This window comes from Phytophthora cinnamomi (assembly GCF_018691715.1).
Source record: "Phytophthora cinnamomi strain GKB4 chromosome Unknown Contig50, whole genome shotgun sequence".
In the NCBI taxonomy this organism is placed as follows: domain Eukaryota; phylum Oomycota; class Peronosporomycetes; order Peronosporales; family Peronosporaceae; genus Phytophthora; species Phytophthora cinnamomi.
The window spans coordinates 40140-57374 of NW_027150983.1; the positions used below are offsets into that span (position 1 = coordinate 40140).

Genomic DNA, 17235 nt, shown 5'->3' on the forward strand with positions numbered 1-17235 from the left:
TGGCCATACCCAAATGACCTACATTGACCTGACCCAACTAAGTACGTACACCGATTGTGCTCAAGGCTGATAGGCGTACCGAGTGCTCGACTGTATGGTCGAGCGAAGCGTAAGCTCGAAGGCATTACCCGGCAGCGTCAGAGCCGCTCACCAGGTGTACCGAGTGCTCGACTGTATGTGTAACGGGGTTAAACGTACAAGTGGCTACAAGCCACTTGTGATTTTAACAGATAGGATATCCGTTAAAGGTTTTAGATACTTCCTCACCTTGGTGTAAGTCACACCAATGGATACATTGAAGTGAACCACCACAACGAGTGGTTCACACCTACCCAAAGATCCTATTGGTAGAAAGCAACATATTTCTACCAATTAGAGACGTGCATATTGGCGGGGCTCTGACAGCCAGCCGCTGTAAACCCCTTTCATAGATGATAAACAGTTTTTAGCAGATTTAGGAGGAAGATCAATTTACAAACAATACAGTTGTCATTTTACCTCATCTAAGTCACTTGGAATCCTATCTTACTTAACTTAAATTTGTGCATTCAAATATAATTAACCTAAGTAATTACTAAGTACTTATGCTTCCTTATACACGTTGCGCAACGTGTAAGCTAAAGTAGTGAGTCAAGTTAGACCCACTACACCTGGTAGCACTTTGTAGTCCGTCCAACGACCGACTGCTTGACGTTCGTACGCGGTGTACGAACGCGGATCCGAAAACCCCATTAGCACGGAGGTGCCCATGGAGAGCTCCAACACGCCTGCAACGCATGTTGCACGCGAGGACTGCCCCCACCTGTCAGATCCATAGTGGGAAGCCCTCCAACGACTGTCAACAGTCATTGGAGAAGCGGCGATAGCTACAATGCTGCGTACGCTATCGCCGACGGAGCAACGTGGTGTTGCTCTGGGGTTCATCATGAAGGAGCAGCGTGATGCTGCTTCCTCAGTGACGGCGTCATCAGGGCCGATACCGCGTGCTCAACCATTAAAATTGAGCGTGAGCAATTACGTGGGAAGAGAGGGCGAGCCTCTCCTCCGATTGCTTGTCGAGCTCGACACAGCCATAGCAGCTCGACGCATCGTCGACCCGCTGTCGAAGGTCGCGTTCGCCATGTCCTGCCTTGGCGGACGCGCAAGGAGTTGGGCGTATGGACGCCGACTCTCCGATCCTACGTGCTTCAGCACGTAGGAAATATTCAAAGAGGGGCTCAGACAAGCGTTTGGGCCCCCGCAAAACGAGTTCCAGTCGCGGACGGAGTTCCTCGACCTGCAGCAGCGCAAGCATGACGTTCATGCCTACGCGCAGCGCGCACGATACTTGGTCTCAAATATCGTGACCAATCCAATTGAAGAGGCGACTAAGGTCGTCACGATCATGAAGGGACTTAGAGATGGGCCCGTGAAGACCTATCCCTTCCGAGAGTACCCGAGTACTCTCGAAGCTGCGATTACTCTCGCAATGCAAGAAGCGTTTAGCCTGCGGCAGGCTAAACTGCATGTGAACGTGCCGAGGCCGCAACCGCGCCCGGTAGCGAGGCCGGGAGGTCCAGAACCAATGGACCTCTCGAATGCAACAACTGCTGGTTACCAGCAGCAGGGAGGTAACGTGCGATGCTTCCGTTGCGGAAGGATCGGTCACTTTGCACGGGAGTGCACAGCTCCCATGCCCCCTGGAGGTGGCCGTCGTGGCGATGCTAGGCATCGCCGCGGACCAACAAAAAACGCGAACATCCAGTAGGCGCGAAGCGCCCTACTGGTAATTCAGTCACGCGTGCCGACATCGGGCACGCGACACTGAGGACTGCAGCCCCCAGTGAAACTAGCTCTCGCTGCAAGAAACAAGATGACATGCCGAACCTAGTCATCTTGAAGGTTTACTCGAAGAGAGCGAGTGACTCTCTTCGAGCTTTGGTAGATTCAGGCGCGTCGAGCAACTTTGTTCGATTACGGAGCCTGCCGAGTCTTGACTTCGAGGAGGTAAATGTACCTCGAAGTCTTCTGGAAGTGCGACTGGCAACAGGTGCCATCGTGAAGACCGAGAAGGGCGTCGTGAACGTGCGCTTCTTGTACAAACAACGAGTGTTTGTGGAACACTTTATCGTCCTGAACCTGGAGGATAAGTTCGACGTGGTAATGGGCATGCCGTGGTTTGTACGGCATGATCCGGTGATAGACTGGAAGAAGCGCACGCTCGTGCGCTTCGGCCGCGACAGCGGAACAGAGAGCGATGGCCCTGTTTCCGCAGCGCACGCACAAGCAAGTGTGCTCGATTCGCCAGTCGAGACAGCGCTTAATGTCGCGGCACCGGAGTGCCCAACTGGAGCGCGAGTACGCGTATAAGTGGGATTCATGTCGGCGGTGCTGCCGACGTCGGAAAATGAAGATGTGCTGGTTCCGGAAATCAACACTCGCGTTCAAGTACGCATGGAACACTCCCTGACCCGAAGAGGTCAGGTCGACGACGACGCGTCGACTCCCGGATTCGACGCAACCTCGGCGGTGAGGATCTCCGCCAATAACTGGCGTCTAGGTGACAAAGGCGTGTCAACTCCGGGAGTTGACGCTGCAAACAGTACGGACGATTGCAAATGTACCGCACTGACGCAATTTGCATGCTGTCGTGCAGGCGGGCTGCACGACGAAGCGCCATGCGATCAAGCCGGGCTTGATATCGCGCGCCCGCAGACAGGGTCTGCCAGCGAAGGAACACATTCCGTGCACAAAGGAACATGCGGTCCAGCCGGGCTTGATATCGCGCGCCCGCGGACAGGGTCCGCCGGCGAACAACTGTCCACGGCCGGGCCTGGACCAGAAGAACAACTGCGCGGAGCCCGGCTCCGCACAACAAGCAGACTGCGCATGCGGAGAACGCTGCGCAAGTCTCGGTCCGGGACTGAGACGCTACAAGAACTGGCTGCCGGGCAGACTGAGGCGGTGACGCCGGACGTCGAGACGCTAAGCGTCTTGACGCGCACCGATACTGGATTCCAGTATCGTGAAATGGAACTCGCTAATCCTCCGACGACGGCGTCGGAGTTGACTTCGCTTCCAGCCATGAGCTGGAAGCGCTTCACGCGCGACTTGCACGATAGACGCATCGAGCAGGTCTGCGTTCTCTCGGACAGCGAAAGAACGGAGAGCGAGAGCGAAGAGCTGAGACAACTCTTCATGGGAAGTACCACTGAGAGTGAAGGCACTCTCAGTGCGAAGATGAAGCGAGAGCGCTTCGAGGAACAAGGCTGGGACTCGCTGAAGTCGAGTCCCTATTACGAATTGTTGAGGGAGTACAAAGACGTACTCCTGGAAGACATTCCTGCGGAGCTTCCGCAGGATAAGGGCATTCAGCACGAGATTCATCTCGTGCCGGGCATGAAGTACTGTGTCACGCGGCAGAGGCCACTGCCGCGAGAGCAAGTGAAAGCAATCGACGACTTCTTTGAAAGTCGTCGCAAAGCAGGACAAGTGCGGGAATCAAAGTCCCCGCACAGTGCTCCGACGTTTTGTGTCAAAGCCACAGGGCGGATGGCGCATCGTTCGTGCGTATAACAAGCTGAACGATGTGACGGTACCGGCGCAGACGCCGATACCACGAAAGATGTCATCATCGATTCGATGGCCGGGAGCACCGTTTACAGTGCTCTTGACTTGCGAGATGGATTCTATCAGATCCTAATACGTGAGATCGACACCCCCCTCACGGTGGTGAGGACGCCAAGCTGCATGCTCTGGGAGTGGCTAGTAATGCCGCAGGGGCTTAAGAAATCCCCTGTGACTTTCGACAGGTGCGTGACGCACTTGTTGCGCTCGGTGCGCGACTTGGCGCCGAGCTACTTCGATGATGTGTTCATCTACAGCCAGCATGTGGACGGGAAGAGTATCTTCGGGGCGAGCGAGATACCCGTCCTCGGGTGTCTCGTAGGGAAGAATGGCGTTCTCCCTGACCCGGAAAAGGTCAGAGTGATTAATGAATGGCCAACGCCTTCAAGTGTCAAGGAACTGAGGCAGTTCCTTGGCTTGGCCACGTACTTGTGCAAGTACGTGGAAGATTGTGCGGGCAAGATCCGCCCGCTACCACAGCTTCTTAAGAAAGAAGCTGTGTGGAATTGGACACCCGATTGCCAAAAGGCATTCGATGTAGTCAAGCTGGGCTTGACTGAGGCGCCGATCTTGGCAGTGGCTGACCAAGATCGCCCATTTCACGTAGTGTGTGACGCATCCGACTTCGCGATCGGATGTGCGTTGATGCAGCACGATCACGAGGGTCGTGATCGTGTCGTCTACTACCAATCGCGTCAGCTGAAGCCAGCTGAGCGCAACTATCAGGTGCATGACAAGGAACTCCTTGCCATGAAATATGCACTCGCAAAGTTCCGAGTGTATTTGCTTGGAAGTAGACCGTTTGTGGTCTACACCGACCATGCATCACTGCGCACCGCAGTGAAGTCGCCACACATATCACAAAGAATGGCGAGATGGCTCTCATTCTTTGCGGAGTACAACTTCCGGGTCGAATACAAACCCGGAAGATTGAATGTAGTGGCCGACGCGTTATCACGTCGGCCAGACTACGCAGAAGCTGCTGACGTCAATGCCATTGACGTCACGCGATCGAGCAAACCCACATCGTCTCTGCTGGACGATGTGAAGGCCGCGTACGCGCACGACGCGGACACGAAGCTCTTGCTGGCCTATGGCACAGCGCCTTCTGATAAGTTTCGTCAGAAGCTGCCCAAGCACCTTCGTGCGCGTGCACACCGCTTTCGAGTGCACGACGGACTGCTTCTTTATAATGCAGTCGACTACAACGCGGATCGCGTTGTCGTGCCGAACGACCATGACCTGCGACTCAGGATCATGTACGAATATCATGATGCCCCGACTGCGGGACATCTCGGACGTGAGAAGACATACGGACTTCTACTGGTACCACCAGTATAAGTGGGTGCGCAAGTACATCCGTGCTTGCGAGGTATGCCAACGCGTAAAGCCTGCGCCATTCGCGCAGGCTCCACTGCAATCACTACCGACTCCGTCGGAGTGTTGGAAGTCCATGTCATTGGACTTCATCTTTGGTCTTCCCCCGGACAGCGGAGGGAATACCGGTGTTGTGGTCTTCGTCGACCGCTTCAGCAAGATGGTACATCTTGCCGCGGTGCCGGCAGAAGTGACTGCGAAGCAGACGGCCCGTCTGTTCGTCGACATGGTGTTCAAACATCATGGCATGCCGACCGACATCGTGTCGGACAGAGACCCGCGCTTCACAGCGCACCTGTGGCAAGAAGTGTTTACACTTCTTGGGAGCCAGCTTTCCATGTCGACTGCGGATCATCCGCAGACGGACGGCTAAACCGAGCGCGTGAATCGCGTGCTCGTCGATATGTTGAAGAGCTACGCTCACTCGTTCCAATACTGGAGCGAGTGCTTATCGATGGCAGAGTTTGCCATCAACAACTCAGTGCATGCCTCGACCGGGCATACACCGTTCTACGTGAATGTCATGCGGCATCCACGCCTACCGAGTTTACTCGGAGTGATGGCTCCCACTTTAAGTGGGGGAGGATCTACGACTGCAATACAGCAGCCGCAGAAAACCGCTGACACTTGCACAGTGTCAGCTGCAACAATGGACAAACCACATGAGTCTGCGCCCTGCGCAGACTCCCCCAACAACAAGGCCAACGACCACGGGTCTGGGCAGGGCGCAGACACCGCAAAGAACCACGCAGAGGCCGGACCTCTAGCGGAGAGCGAGCTGAATGACTTCAGCTCGGATGCAATCAGTTTCATCACCAAAAGACAAGCCGTAATTCGGTTTGTCCAAGTCACAATAGCGGCTTCTGTTGATCAACAGAAGCTGAACGCAGGCAATGCGGGCAGAAGCAACACAAATGAATTTAAAGTTGGTTCATTAGTTTTGTTAGCTACACAAAACCTGCCTAGACATGCAGTTTCGGATTTCGGAGCAAGCAAGCTTGCTCCGCGCTTCATCGGGCCGTTCACTGTGTTGGCACGGCACGGCAACGCTTACACGCTAGACATACCGTCTAGCATGTGCCTCCATCCGATCTTTTACGTCGGACGGCTGAAGCCACACCTGCAGCACGAGCCATCTAGCTCGGCTGACCCGAAGCCTCGGCAGGAGCCGAGGCAGAAGCGGAAGCCTTGGCCTCGGCGACGAGCAGCCTCTCCCCCAGAGCGCGGACGCGCTGGAGCAACCCCTTCATCTGGGTCCCCAACTCGACCTGGATATTCGAGGCGGTCTGAGCGACTTGAGCCTTCTGGTTCGCCAGCTCCTGTTTCAGGGCGGCGAACTCAGCGCCCTGCAGACGCTCCACGGCGGTCACCCGGTCGTGGAGAGACGTGTGCTGATCAGCCCAGGGCTGATCATACCCGGGGCGTGTTCCCACCCCCGCCACCGCCGATCCGTGACGCTCGCGGCTCAACCCGCTGGATTGTTGATCGGATTGTTGACCATAGTATCCCGAAAACGAACCCTCAAGGGGCTCGTTGTCGTATTCGTTGGAGGGGATTTCCTCCCCATCGAGATACATGGGAGCCGCGGAACGGCTTGCTGGAGGACGTTCCGGAAATGGTGAGGGCGTGCGAAGTGCAGTACGCGCTAGCGCAGCGGAAGTAGTGCGAGCGCTGCGGTCATCGCTGGCGCCCGAACCCTCACGTGCTAAGAACTTAGCACGGAGCTCTTTGAGACTCTCGGGCACACAGAACGACGTGTCCCGTTCATGTCGCCGTCGCTCAAGCGGACCGCGCCTGGAAAGCACTTCATGCACTGAAAGCCCTCGGGCACAGCGCACGGCACATTAGCCTCCTCCGCAGCAACGTGGAGTTGCTCCAACTTTCCACACTTCGAGTACGTCTCGAAGCGATCACGCGCTTGCTTAATCCGATCACGGTAAGCACTCGGCTTCTTGTTGAAGTTCTCAACAAAAGCATTCCAACTTTGACAAAGTGCCTGCCACTCGGGCACTTTGCCGCGAGAAGATGTCTTCTTGCTTTGAAACCATCGGAGCTCATGGAAGGGTCCGATGTAATAATCGCGCCTTTTATGCGTTTCCGCATCAAAGTGCAGCTCGACAGCCCCGGCGTCATCTTCGATGGCGTTGCACACGTACAGCGGCATCTCATTCGGAGGTACCGAGTTCCCATACCGGTCCGCGATCTCGGACGCGGACGGCATCCATAGCGCGCTGCAGGCGCAGCGCGTGGAGAGCCTTTAGCTTTGAAATCACGCGCTGCAGCGGCAGCGCGCGGAGTACTGAGAGCCCCAGCGGAAGCGAGTGGGGTATCGCACTGAGTTCGCGAACGCTTCGAGCTCGAAGCGTCTGATTCGTCCCCTTCGCGCGGGCGGATGTTCTTGGCATGAGGGTCGAGCGATTCGCTCGACACTGAGTCTTTGCGCTTTGGGGGCGAGTCTTCCTCGCCCTCCATATCTTCATCGTAGTCGTCGAAGTCGACGACGTCGCCGTACTTCGCCTTCTGGCGCTCGAAGTAGTCATCGATGGAGGGATGACTCTCCACCGCCTTCGGGTTCTTCGTCTGGCGCGCGCTCATCGTTGAATGAGCGCGAGCTTCTTCTTCAAGCGCGGAGAATTGACGAATGGTCAATTCAGAAGATTGACGTGCGGAGACCCCGCGCGTCTAACCTTAAGGGGGGTTGGTGTAACAGGGTTACACGTACAAGTGGCTACAAGCCACTTGTGATTTTAACAGATAGGATATCTGTTAAAGGTTTTAGATACTTCCTCACCTTGGTGTAAGTCACACCAATGGATACATTGAAGTGGGCCACCACAACGAGTGGTTCACACCTACCCAAAGATCCTATTGGTAGAAAGCAACATATTTCTACCAATTAGAGACGTGCATATTGGCGGGGCTCTGACAGCCAGCCGCTGTAAACCCCTTTCATAGATGATAAACAGTTTTTAGCAGATTTAGGAGGAAGATCAATTTACCAACAAATACAGTTGTCATTTTACCTCATCTAAGTCACTTGGAGTCTTATCTGATTTAAATTATATTTTTGTAATCAAATATAATTAACTCAAGTAATTACTAAGTACTTACGCTTCCTCATACACGTAGCGCACCGTGTAAGCTGTAGTAGTGAGTCAAGTTAGACCCACTACGGTATGGTCGAGGGGAACGTAAGCTCGAAGGCATTACCCGATATCGTCAGGGCCGCTCACCAGGCAAACCGAAAACTAGCTGTTGCGCGCTTTGGTTGTCGTCGGTGGAGTGTTGCGGCCACGTATCCAATGACTGGGTGCTTGTGTGGAGAAGTGAGAAGCCCCCGAAGAAATGTAAATCGAGCTTCGTAGTGGGTGTACCGCACCGTGCGCATAAATGACGGAGAAGGACTTCCCGACATTGTACTTGGTCATGGCGCCGACGCTCATTTCTCCCAACTCTCAGCTTGCTGGCGTCGCGGACCATGACATGGATCTGAGTCTTGTACTGCTTCTGGTGCTTCTAGTGCTTCTTCTGGTGCTTCTTCCGGTGCGCTTTCTTGTGCGTCTTCGTGTGCTTCGTCTGGCGCTTCGTCTTATGCTTGGTTGGCGAGTTGCCGCATGACCCGTCGACCGTGACGCGGTCCACGGAGTCCTCCTTGAACGTGCAAGCCGAGACGTCATCCACACGGTCCGTCGTCACCTTGGGGACCGACATGGAGCCGCGCCGAAACCAGTGGTACGGTTCTATGCCGAGCTCCAGACGAAAGCATCCGTGCCTGGGAACGTCCACCTGGAAGCAGAGCGAGGGCGTAGCGGTCACCGCGTCGTCCACCGCCACCAGCTGGCTTCCGTGCCGTGTGTGGTCCAGCAGGATATACGGGAGCACGTAGCTATGGGCTCCGATTGCCTCCTACAACTACGCCGATATGGCAGGCGTTGTGCTGGACGCAATGCTGGTGAAACGCCCACAGCACTTGTACGGTGGCGCGGTCGTGAGGGCTTGATTCCCGCGTCGACATAACTCCAAATGAACCACGACAGCAAGGGGGGGCCAAGATTCCTGGTCCAGGATCGGCATTGGCCAGCCCACCTACCCATTTTCTGCACAACTAGATGTTGGGTCTTCAAGTTGAGTTCTTGGCCGTAATGCCTTCATTCTGCTTCAAACCATATCTTCCCCAGCTTCGTCCGCTTGCTCATTCCGCCTTGCTTCAACACTACTACCTCACTTCACGTGGAAAACTACCTTTACCATTGTATCAACTACGACTTGAATCCAGATTTACATGTCGAGGACGAGTCTGTTGATCTGGAAGGACTTCAGATGACTGTTGACTACTCCAAAATGAGTTGCTTCCTCCATAAGCTGATTCGGAGACAGCAGACTGAGTTGGAGATTCTCAAAGCGGATCGACTCGATGTGTATGGACGACTGGATGAGTTAAAAAAAATAGTTGCTTCAATGCTCTCATAGTGCGAAGGTTTTGATCGTCTTTTTTTCCTTCTTTTTGTACGCCCAGTCGCCTGATTGGAGCGGGCGCAGCCTCGCCCCGGCGATCTTCGATCAGCAGATCCTTCATGATAGCCGTAAGCTCAGCAACGTTTTGATCAGCATTGAGGTTATAGAGCCCTCAGCTCTTGGAAATGTTTTTGGTATCTAGTACTAACATTAAATCATAGTTTCAGGGGCGCAAGCACCTAAATCAAGATTTCTAAGCTTGCTTATCGTGAACGTGACGATAAGCAAGCTTAGAAATCTGATTTAGGTGCTTGCGCCCATGCTTATCGTTTACGTAGTCGCGTTATAATAGATTTGAATTCAGAATCAGAAATCACTCGATTGGAGTACATGTCAACGCATACTGCCTTGAGTTGCTTGAAAATCGATGGATTGGTATTACCGAGCATCATCTCACCCTTGAGCTTATCGTACTCCATCTGAAGCGACTCGAGCGGATCTTCAAGGTGCTGATCGAAGTTTTTATCGAAGTCGGGTCATTTCTAGGAACTCCTTGAAGAGATTTTTATCATCGATAGATAGATGATCATACTTTGCCTGACTGATATCGTTTCCGAAAACTAGGTCTTTGGTCATGGTCTGTAGAGAATCGCCGATCTCACGCATCGGACCTACCTTTCTTCGATTAGGCTGAACGATGGTCAGCGTTCGCATGTCAAGGTCAAGTCGTATGAATTTAGAACCAATCTTGCGACAAACGTATGCTGATGGAGTCGCTTTGCCTTGAATGTCGTTGAGATTGTATGTTCTACCTTTGTGCTCAACACCTTCCAATGGCGCTACTCCTGCCCCTCGTAGCCCTCGGCCTTTTAGTCCACCGCGACCCGATACACGGGGTTGGGCCTCAGCTATTTGATATTCGCGAAGTTTAATCGAATAAGCCACCTTAGTTGCATTTATCGCTGCTCTTGATGCTCTTATAGCTTCTCTGTCGGCGTCTGAGTTTGATTTTTTAAATCGTGGATATGCTTCTCCAATTGACTCATAGCTTCTCCATATGTTTGAAACGTTGCTTCTGCTTCATGATAGCCCTTTTGAAGGTTCTCATCACCGTAATCTTCATAACCAAGTGGTGTTTTGACATCAGAAACGTTGCTGAAGATGGCTTCTCGCAGCAACTTTAGATTATCATAAAGATTTTTTTCGATAGTCGTGTCTCCGGTATCATCAACATATTTTCCACAGTCTTCAAGTTCAGTTAGAAGAGACTGAAAAGTGTCCATCCATCGTATCGTTTTCATTAGATAAGACATTCGATTGCCTTTCACTTCATTGTCCTGAGCATTCCTAAAATATAATGGCTTAGCAAGTGTTGGCTTACCGAGATAATCCGTTGGGTGGACCTTCACATCTTTGTCCGAATTAAAAATTTGGCTTAATCTTACCGCAATTTTGATATCATTTCCAGCAAACTTCCTATAATATGCAGTGAGGATCAATTTAGCTTCAAGATCTGGGACAGAGGGAGTTTTTTTCATGTCTTCATCTTTACCAGTTTAACCCCCTGGTCGTTCGTCGACCAGATCTTCAGCGAGCTCATGAGGTTTTGCAACCTTCTCACTAGTCATCTCAGTATTTGATACTAAAATTCAGCCCTTTCTCCTTGATCATTGATAAGAACCTGTCAAGAGCAAGTATCCAACTAACTTTTTCCTGGTCAGCTGGCCAATGTCTGTTATAATCCTTACAAAAAAGGCAATACATTTATTGTCGATCTACAGATAGCCTTTACTATAGATTTTACCATCTTTGAACACTGGGGTGATGCTCTTGTGAAGTTTATTAGCCTCGAGTAAATCCTTATTCTGAATGATAACCCATGTCAGCTTGCTCTTAGCATCATTGCCATCTAACTTTGAAGAAGTCGATAGATCTAAATATTTTAGATTAAGGCTTGGATCTTTTATTGGTGTATCTAGATTTTCAAAATCGTATTCGCCCCTCCTCTTTCTATCAGATCGCGGTGGTGGATGTCGACTTTGACGTCCGATCGAATTATCTTCAGCGCGCATGGCACTTATTTCATCAATCGAAGTGCTCTCACCATCATAAAGAACATCTCGGATTTTATCTTCAGTATCAACCCAATCGATTGAGTCATATATTTTTTAATTTCTTACCACTTCGTGCATAACGGAGAGAACCATTTTCCCGAATGACACGTTTTTCAGCATCTCTACCATACTTCATAACAGGATGGATTCCGATGGTCGCCCAGTTTGGATTAGCTTTGTAGAAGGCTTTTATCCAATTTCGTGATAGAACCTGCTCCTCGCGATCTCGGATGACTACATTGTCTAAGGTCTCAATCCCTACATCAGCATATCAGGTTTAACACCGACGGAGCTATCCATCAAATTTGGTTTAGCTGTAGTCCCCATATTTGTCGTAGATGGTTTAGCAACTGCTTCAGCTTCAACCATGATTGGTTTTTCAGTCGTGTCAGCTTCCACCATAATAGGTTTTGGTTCCAGTGGATCAGTGTTGATTCCGAGTGATGAGATCTCAGGGATTTTCTGGGAGGATTTTAGTGAATTATCTTGATTTTCAGTTAGTACTCAAGGCTTTTTTAAATCATCATCTCCAACCTGATCATTCGAGTCCTGTGTGGACCACTTGTCAAGTGAGATGGTTTTACCTGCGTCCGATGCTTATGACGCTTCCGCAAACATTTGTCGAGCTGCATGTTTCTGTCGGACGCGGAGCTTCGTTCGTTCAAGTATATCAATGCGGTTTTGCTCACGCTGAGCTAGCGATGTGAAATTAGGAAACATTTGTCGAATCCTATATGTGTTGGGTGATAATTTATTTATAAATCGACGTTTATATTCCGTTGAGTCCTGTATGTCATCGGATGAGTCCCATAATCTCATGGTGAATTTATGGGCGATCGGGTTGAGTCTCTGGAGTAGATGTATGTAGGCATCCTGGTACACATCGTGGTAGCCCAAATATGTTTTCTTTGTAGCAAAGATCGCAACATATGAATCGATATGGGCACGTCGAGTCTAACAGCTGAAGTCGATACTTAATGTAGTCGAGTCGGTGGATATCAGTGTGCATCATATTCATATTATTGACTTTCTCTGAGTAAAATGCGCATCCGCGTGTGCATCTTCTTCAATTATGTTTTGTACATTTGGATCTTGTAGTCCTTCGAGAGTTGAGAGCAATATCCGCAGGGGAGAGGTTCTCTTGAGCATGGCTTCTTAAGTAGTGTGATGGCTAGGCAAGTCATAGAGATATTTATCTCAGGATGTTATACTTATGTATACATATACTATAGCCAAGAAAATATGGATATTGAGTATTTTGACTACGATCCGTTGTCAGCTTGCGTAGATGATAATAGCAAGATCAGGCTGAGGAGCTTAGAAAACATAATCCTAAGAAAAGAATTGACCAGAGGATTATTGAGATGCCTAAACCGAGACCAGTGAGTTTACGAAATTTAGCTTCAATCACTCTTTGATCGTCTGAAGTATTCTCCCTCAATCTTGCTTCACATTGCCTTGTTGATCAACCTCAAATTGTCTTGACTCTCCCATGTCGGTTCGTCAAATCCCTTCCATTTGACTAAGTATTTGAGCTTGCCGGAAGGCATTTTTATGTGTTCAAATAGTCGCCGAGACTCATAGATTTCGCCGCTTTGGAATGGAGCGTCAGTCGTCTGAGCGTTGAATAGTTTAATATCATTGGGACTCTTGTAGAGTCTATGACTTTTTTTCGATCGAATCTGAACCCGATAACCGTCGATACCAACGATTCCATAGCCACTTTTGCTCCATCGCGCGTTTTCTTTATCAAATACACCTTTAAAGAGTCGATAGAGTACTGTAACTCATATCCTCATATCATTCTCCACACGTTCAGCTAATTGACTATAATGATCAAAATCGTTGTATCTGACAGTGCATTTGGCTTGATTCGGCGTCATTTTAATAGCCGTATGACAAGTGTTGTTGCAGTTGGATATTAAGCTTGCCAGGAGGCCTTCCGTCAAGGGTCGTTTCATGCGAAATAGTCGCATTTTAATGCTTCGGTTAAAGCGTTCAATCTTGCCCATCGTCTCATGGTAGCCTGCATCATTGTTGTAGTGGGTTGTATTGTTTTCCTTGAGAAACCCCTGAACCTTTCGAATAAAGAACTCCTTGCCACTATCGGATGTGAAGATATCAACCTTCTCGTCTTTTACGAATTGTTCAATTCCAGTTAATACTGCTGCTGCTCCCTAATTTTTGAGGATCTTCGCGAAACCTAAACGAGAATTGATATCGACTCCTGGTAAGATCGGAATCTTCTCCTAGAAGGTTAGATCCATTTGCCATGCGTTACGATCAAGAGAAGCGATTTTGAAGTTGTCATAGTTATTGTTCTGTGAAACATGACGCAATATGTCCAACTTATCCTTATAGCACTCTTGAACGTCCTTTAATCGAATAGAAGGATCTTTAGCTCAGCCTTCTGATAGAGAGCCGAGATGAGATGAATCCTGTTTCAGGATCATAGAATAAATCTTCAAGTAGATCGTCCATAGCTTTACTCTATAATAGCTTTCTCCAGAGCTATCTTAAATGGGAAGTGGCTTGGTTGAGATACCATCGTCTCCCACCTTTCGCTTATCGTAACAATACCCCATAGCTGTTTTGGTTTGTGTATAAGTCATCATCGAATTCGTATTTCTACAGACACGGAAACCAGTATTGGTACCTTGAATCGATATACGTTTCTTGATAACGGATTCAAATTTCTCAGGAGTGAGCTCTGTGATATTTTTAGATTTCTGAATCCCCTTGGCAGATAGCTTGAAATAAACTTCATTTCCGTAATGATCCACTTATCCTTTTTGATCTTGCACTCCTCATCGGGAACGTAGCAGACGTAGTTCTTGCTCGATAAGCTAACCATAGCATTGCAACGATATTCCTCCTTGAACAAGCCAGGTGTTCTCCGATCAAAAGCAACTTTATCCTTCTTATCATCCCTCGGAAACCACGCATACTTATGCTCATTGAAATCACCAATAAGGTCGGGCTTGATAAGATTTGGGAAAGGCTTCTCGTCGCTAAAGGCAATATAGCCACTATCGTTATCCATATCCTGATATTCGAAGTCAGCGCGATCGAAGTCGAAATCAATGCAATCATAGTAGAATTGAAGCATACGTAGCTTAGCTAACTGATAGATGGTGATTGATAGCTCAATCGGATTTGTACGATTAAGGCGACGTTTATCTTTGCTAAGCTCAACTATTCCACCACTGAACTCGGTCAGACTTTTATGAGTTAAATGTTCGATAGCCTTGTTAATAACGTTTGGATCAGACTCGTAGCTTACTTCCTTGTGCTTGCTCATACCCATACCAGAGCTACCGAAAGCATCATTCCTAGCAAGCTTCTTCATATCAGCAATCACGTCTTTGGTATCATCTTCATCACCTATTTGTCGTGCAGTGGTTACCTAGTCCATGAATGACTTGAATGGACGATGACTATTCGCCTTGATACAAATGTATGTATGTGTGATGGCCAAACCATGACTGAGAAATCATTTGAGCACAGGCGTGTAAATCAATATTTTCATCCCGAAGTAGCTTCCAATGAGCTTGTACGCCCTCGCTTTGACTTGGGTTTGCCCCTCAATTCATTGAAGTCGTTCATATGTTGTCCAATTACCTCCGCTGATGGTTCGATATCAACGTTTTTGAATATTGGTGTCATCTCACTGCAATAGCCTTTGAGGTACTCTCGAGTCTCAATATCACATTCAAGGAAGCCGAAGATATTATCATTCTTGATATCATCAATGATACCATCATACTCTTCGATAGTGGTAAGTCGTCCGCAAGGCATAACATTACCAAGGCATCAAAGGTATAGAGCGTTAGCATCGTAGCCGATGATCTTTTTACAGATCTTACCTCCACGAATCTTCGTCTCATTCCGCTTCGCGTAGCGACTGAAGATGATAGATTGCCCACCAGAGATATGATCTTTCATCTTACGATAGATATTTGACTCCTCCTCATCAATCGAGAAGACTAACTGATAGCATTGAATTCAATCAGCTTTTTATATCTGAAAGCCTCGATGTTCCTATCCTTACGAACGATGTTGCATTCAATGCATGTGATCATAGCGTTCTCATCGATGGGGCCGAGCTTATTGTTGATACGATCGACTGAAACAGACGTTTCGTCGAGCTTGCAGAAGCATAGAGAGCACAGATACTTCTGATTTCGCATTATCGAAGCAATATGAGTCATAGTCATTCCGATTTCAAGTTTAGCTTCCGCATCTTGTTGCGTGATATAGACTTGGAAGCTCTTCAGTGGGAATGGAAATGGATCAGCTGGTGCCTTATCCTGGGATATATACTCAATGATCTGATACATAACCTTTTCAATTAAACCGGGTAAAGACACTCCATCGAGGAACATCTCGAGATCGACGCGCTTGAATAGCTCACGCTGAGCCTTAATAGCTTTGATTAGTGGAACAACGTCGAGATTGTTATACCAAACTAATAGGTCCTTGATCGTCTCCATCCCATAGTATTCCCAAACGAACTGTACGCAGGAATACTCCTCATCCGTGATGTGTTGTTTACGAAGTTTGCTGTAGAACGCTGACTTAGGTGGTAGCTCAGTCTCATTGAGAACATCGAAGCTCGTGATGTATCCGTATGGAAATACACCTTTACCCAACTCACAGGTACAACGAATCGGGTCTTCACGTTTACACTTATCGAGGTACGTTTCGAGGCACTTCACATAGCTTGTCCCTGCGGGTACGTAGTTGATCATGACGAGCATCTTGAACGCCTTTGTAGCGATGCACATATAGCCACCGTTCTTGATATCGTGCTCAATAATATCGAATAGGTCATTGCGAATGAGGTTGAGATCGTACGATCCACTATTGAATCCAATCGTAGGTGACTGTCCAACGAGTAACTCTATTCTATCACAATCATCGTTTATAAGTTTTTATTGAGCTTTAGATATGTATTCAACTTAGGGGTTTCCTTCTTCTTCTGATGAATTTTTCCAAGATTTACTCCATCCATAATCCCTGGATAAGCTTTATCAAGGTGTAAAAACTGTAAATAAATAGATTTGAAGAGCTTATCAAACTTGGCTCTGTTATAGTCTTCGATCTTGTTTGACACAATCTCAATATAGACAATCATATGCTTGACCAGAGCACAAGGATCCTCATTGACAAAGCATTGCTTCTCCTTAGTCAAGCAATCACAGATACTGACTGAAACATGAACACGCTTGGTATCGAATATAGTATTTGCACCATGCTTTTGGCCGTAGTCCTCAGGGATGGCTTCGAAGTCGAAAACGATAAAGTGATCGAGGTAGTGGTCCACATCCTTGGCAAAATACTTTCGAAGGATTCGCTTGGTGCTATTCTCCTTAGCATTATAGACGGTGGGAACCTTGATGAATGATTCGAGATTGATCTGATCACACTTATTCCTCTTGTGGAACCGCATGTTTTCAGCATTGTCGAAAGCCATAGTACACTTAGGGCAAATGTATTTGCTTTGGACACGATCAATATCCATGATGTAGAAGGCATGATTGTCATATGATAGAATGTTGAGAGTCCTTCGGTCGGACGCTTGCATTCAACTGTTTTAGTCTCTTTATCAAATGTATAGATATTGATATTTAGATTGAAGCACTCCTCAAGTTGATCGAATTTAAGCAAGACGGCAGGTTTG

The 17235-nt window shown here is 48.8% G+C and overlaps 1 protein-coding gene across 1 annotated transcript; it reads right to left on the bottom strand.

The window, feature by feature from the left end:
- Positions 1-8499: 8499 nt before the first annotated feature.
- On the bottom strand, positions 8500-8820 carry IUM83_06474 (uncharacterized protein; the record flags this gene model as incomplete). The annotated part of the gene is made up of 1 exon (XM_067930685.1): positions 8500-8820. The coding sequence occupies one exon, from the start codon at positions 8818-8820 to the stop codon at positions 8500-8502; it is 321 nt and encodes a 106-aa protein (XP_067789806.1).
- Between the last annotated feature and the right edge of the window lie 8415 nt (positions 8821-17235).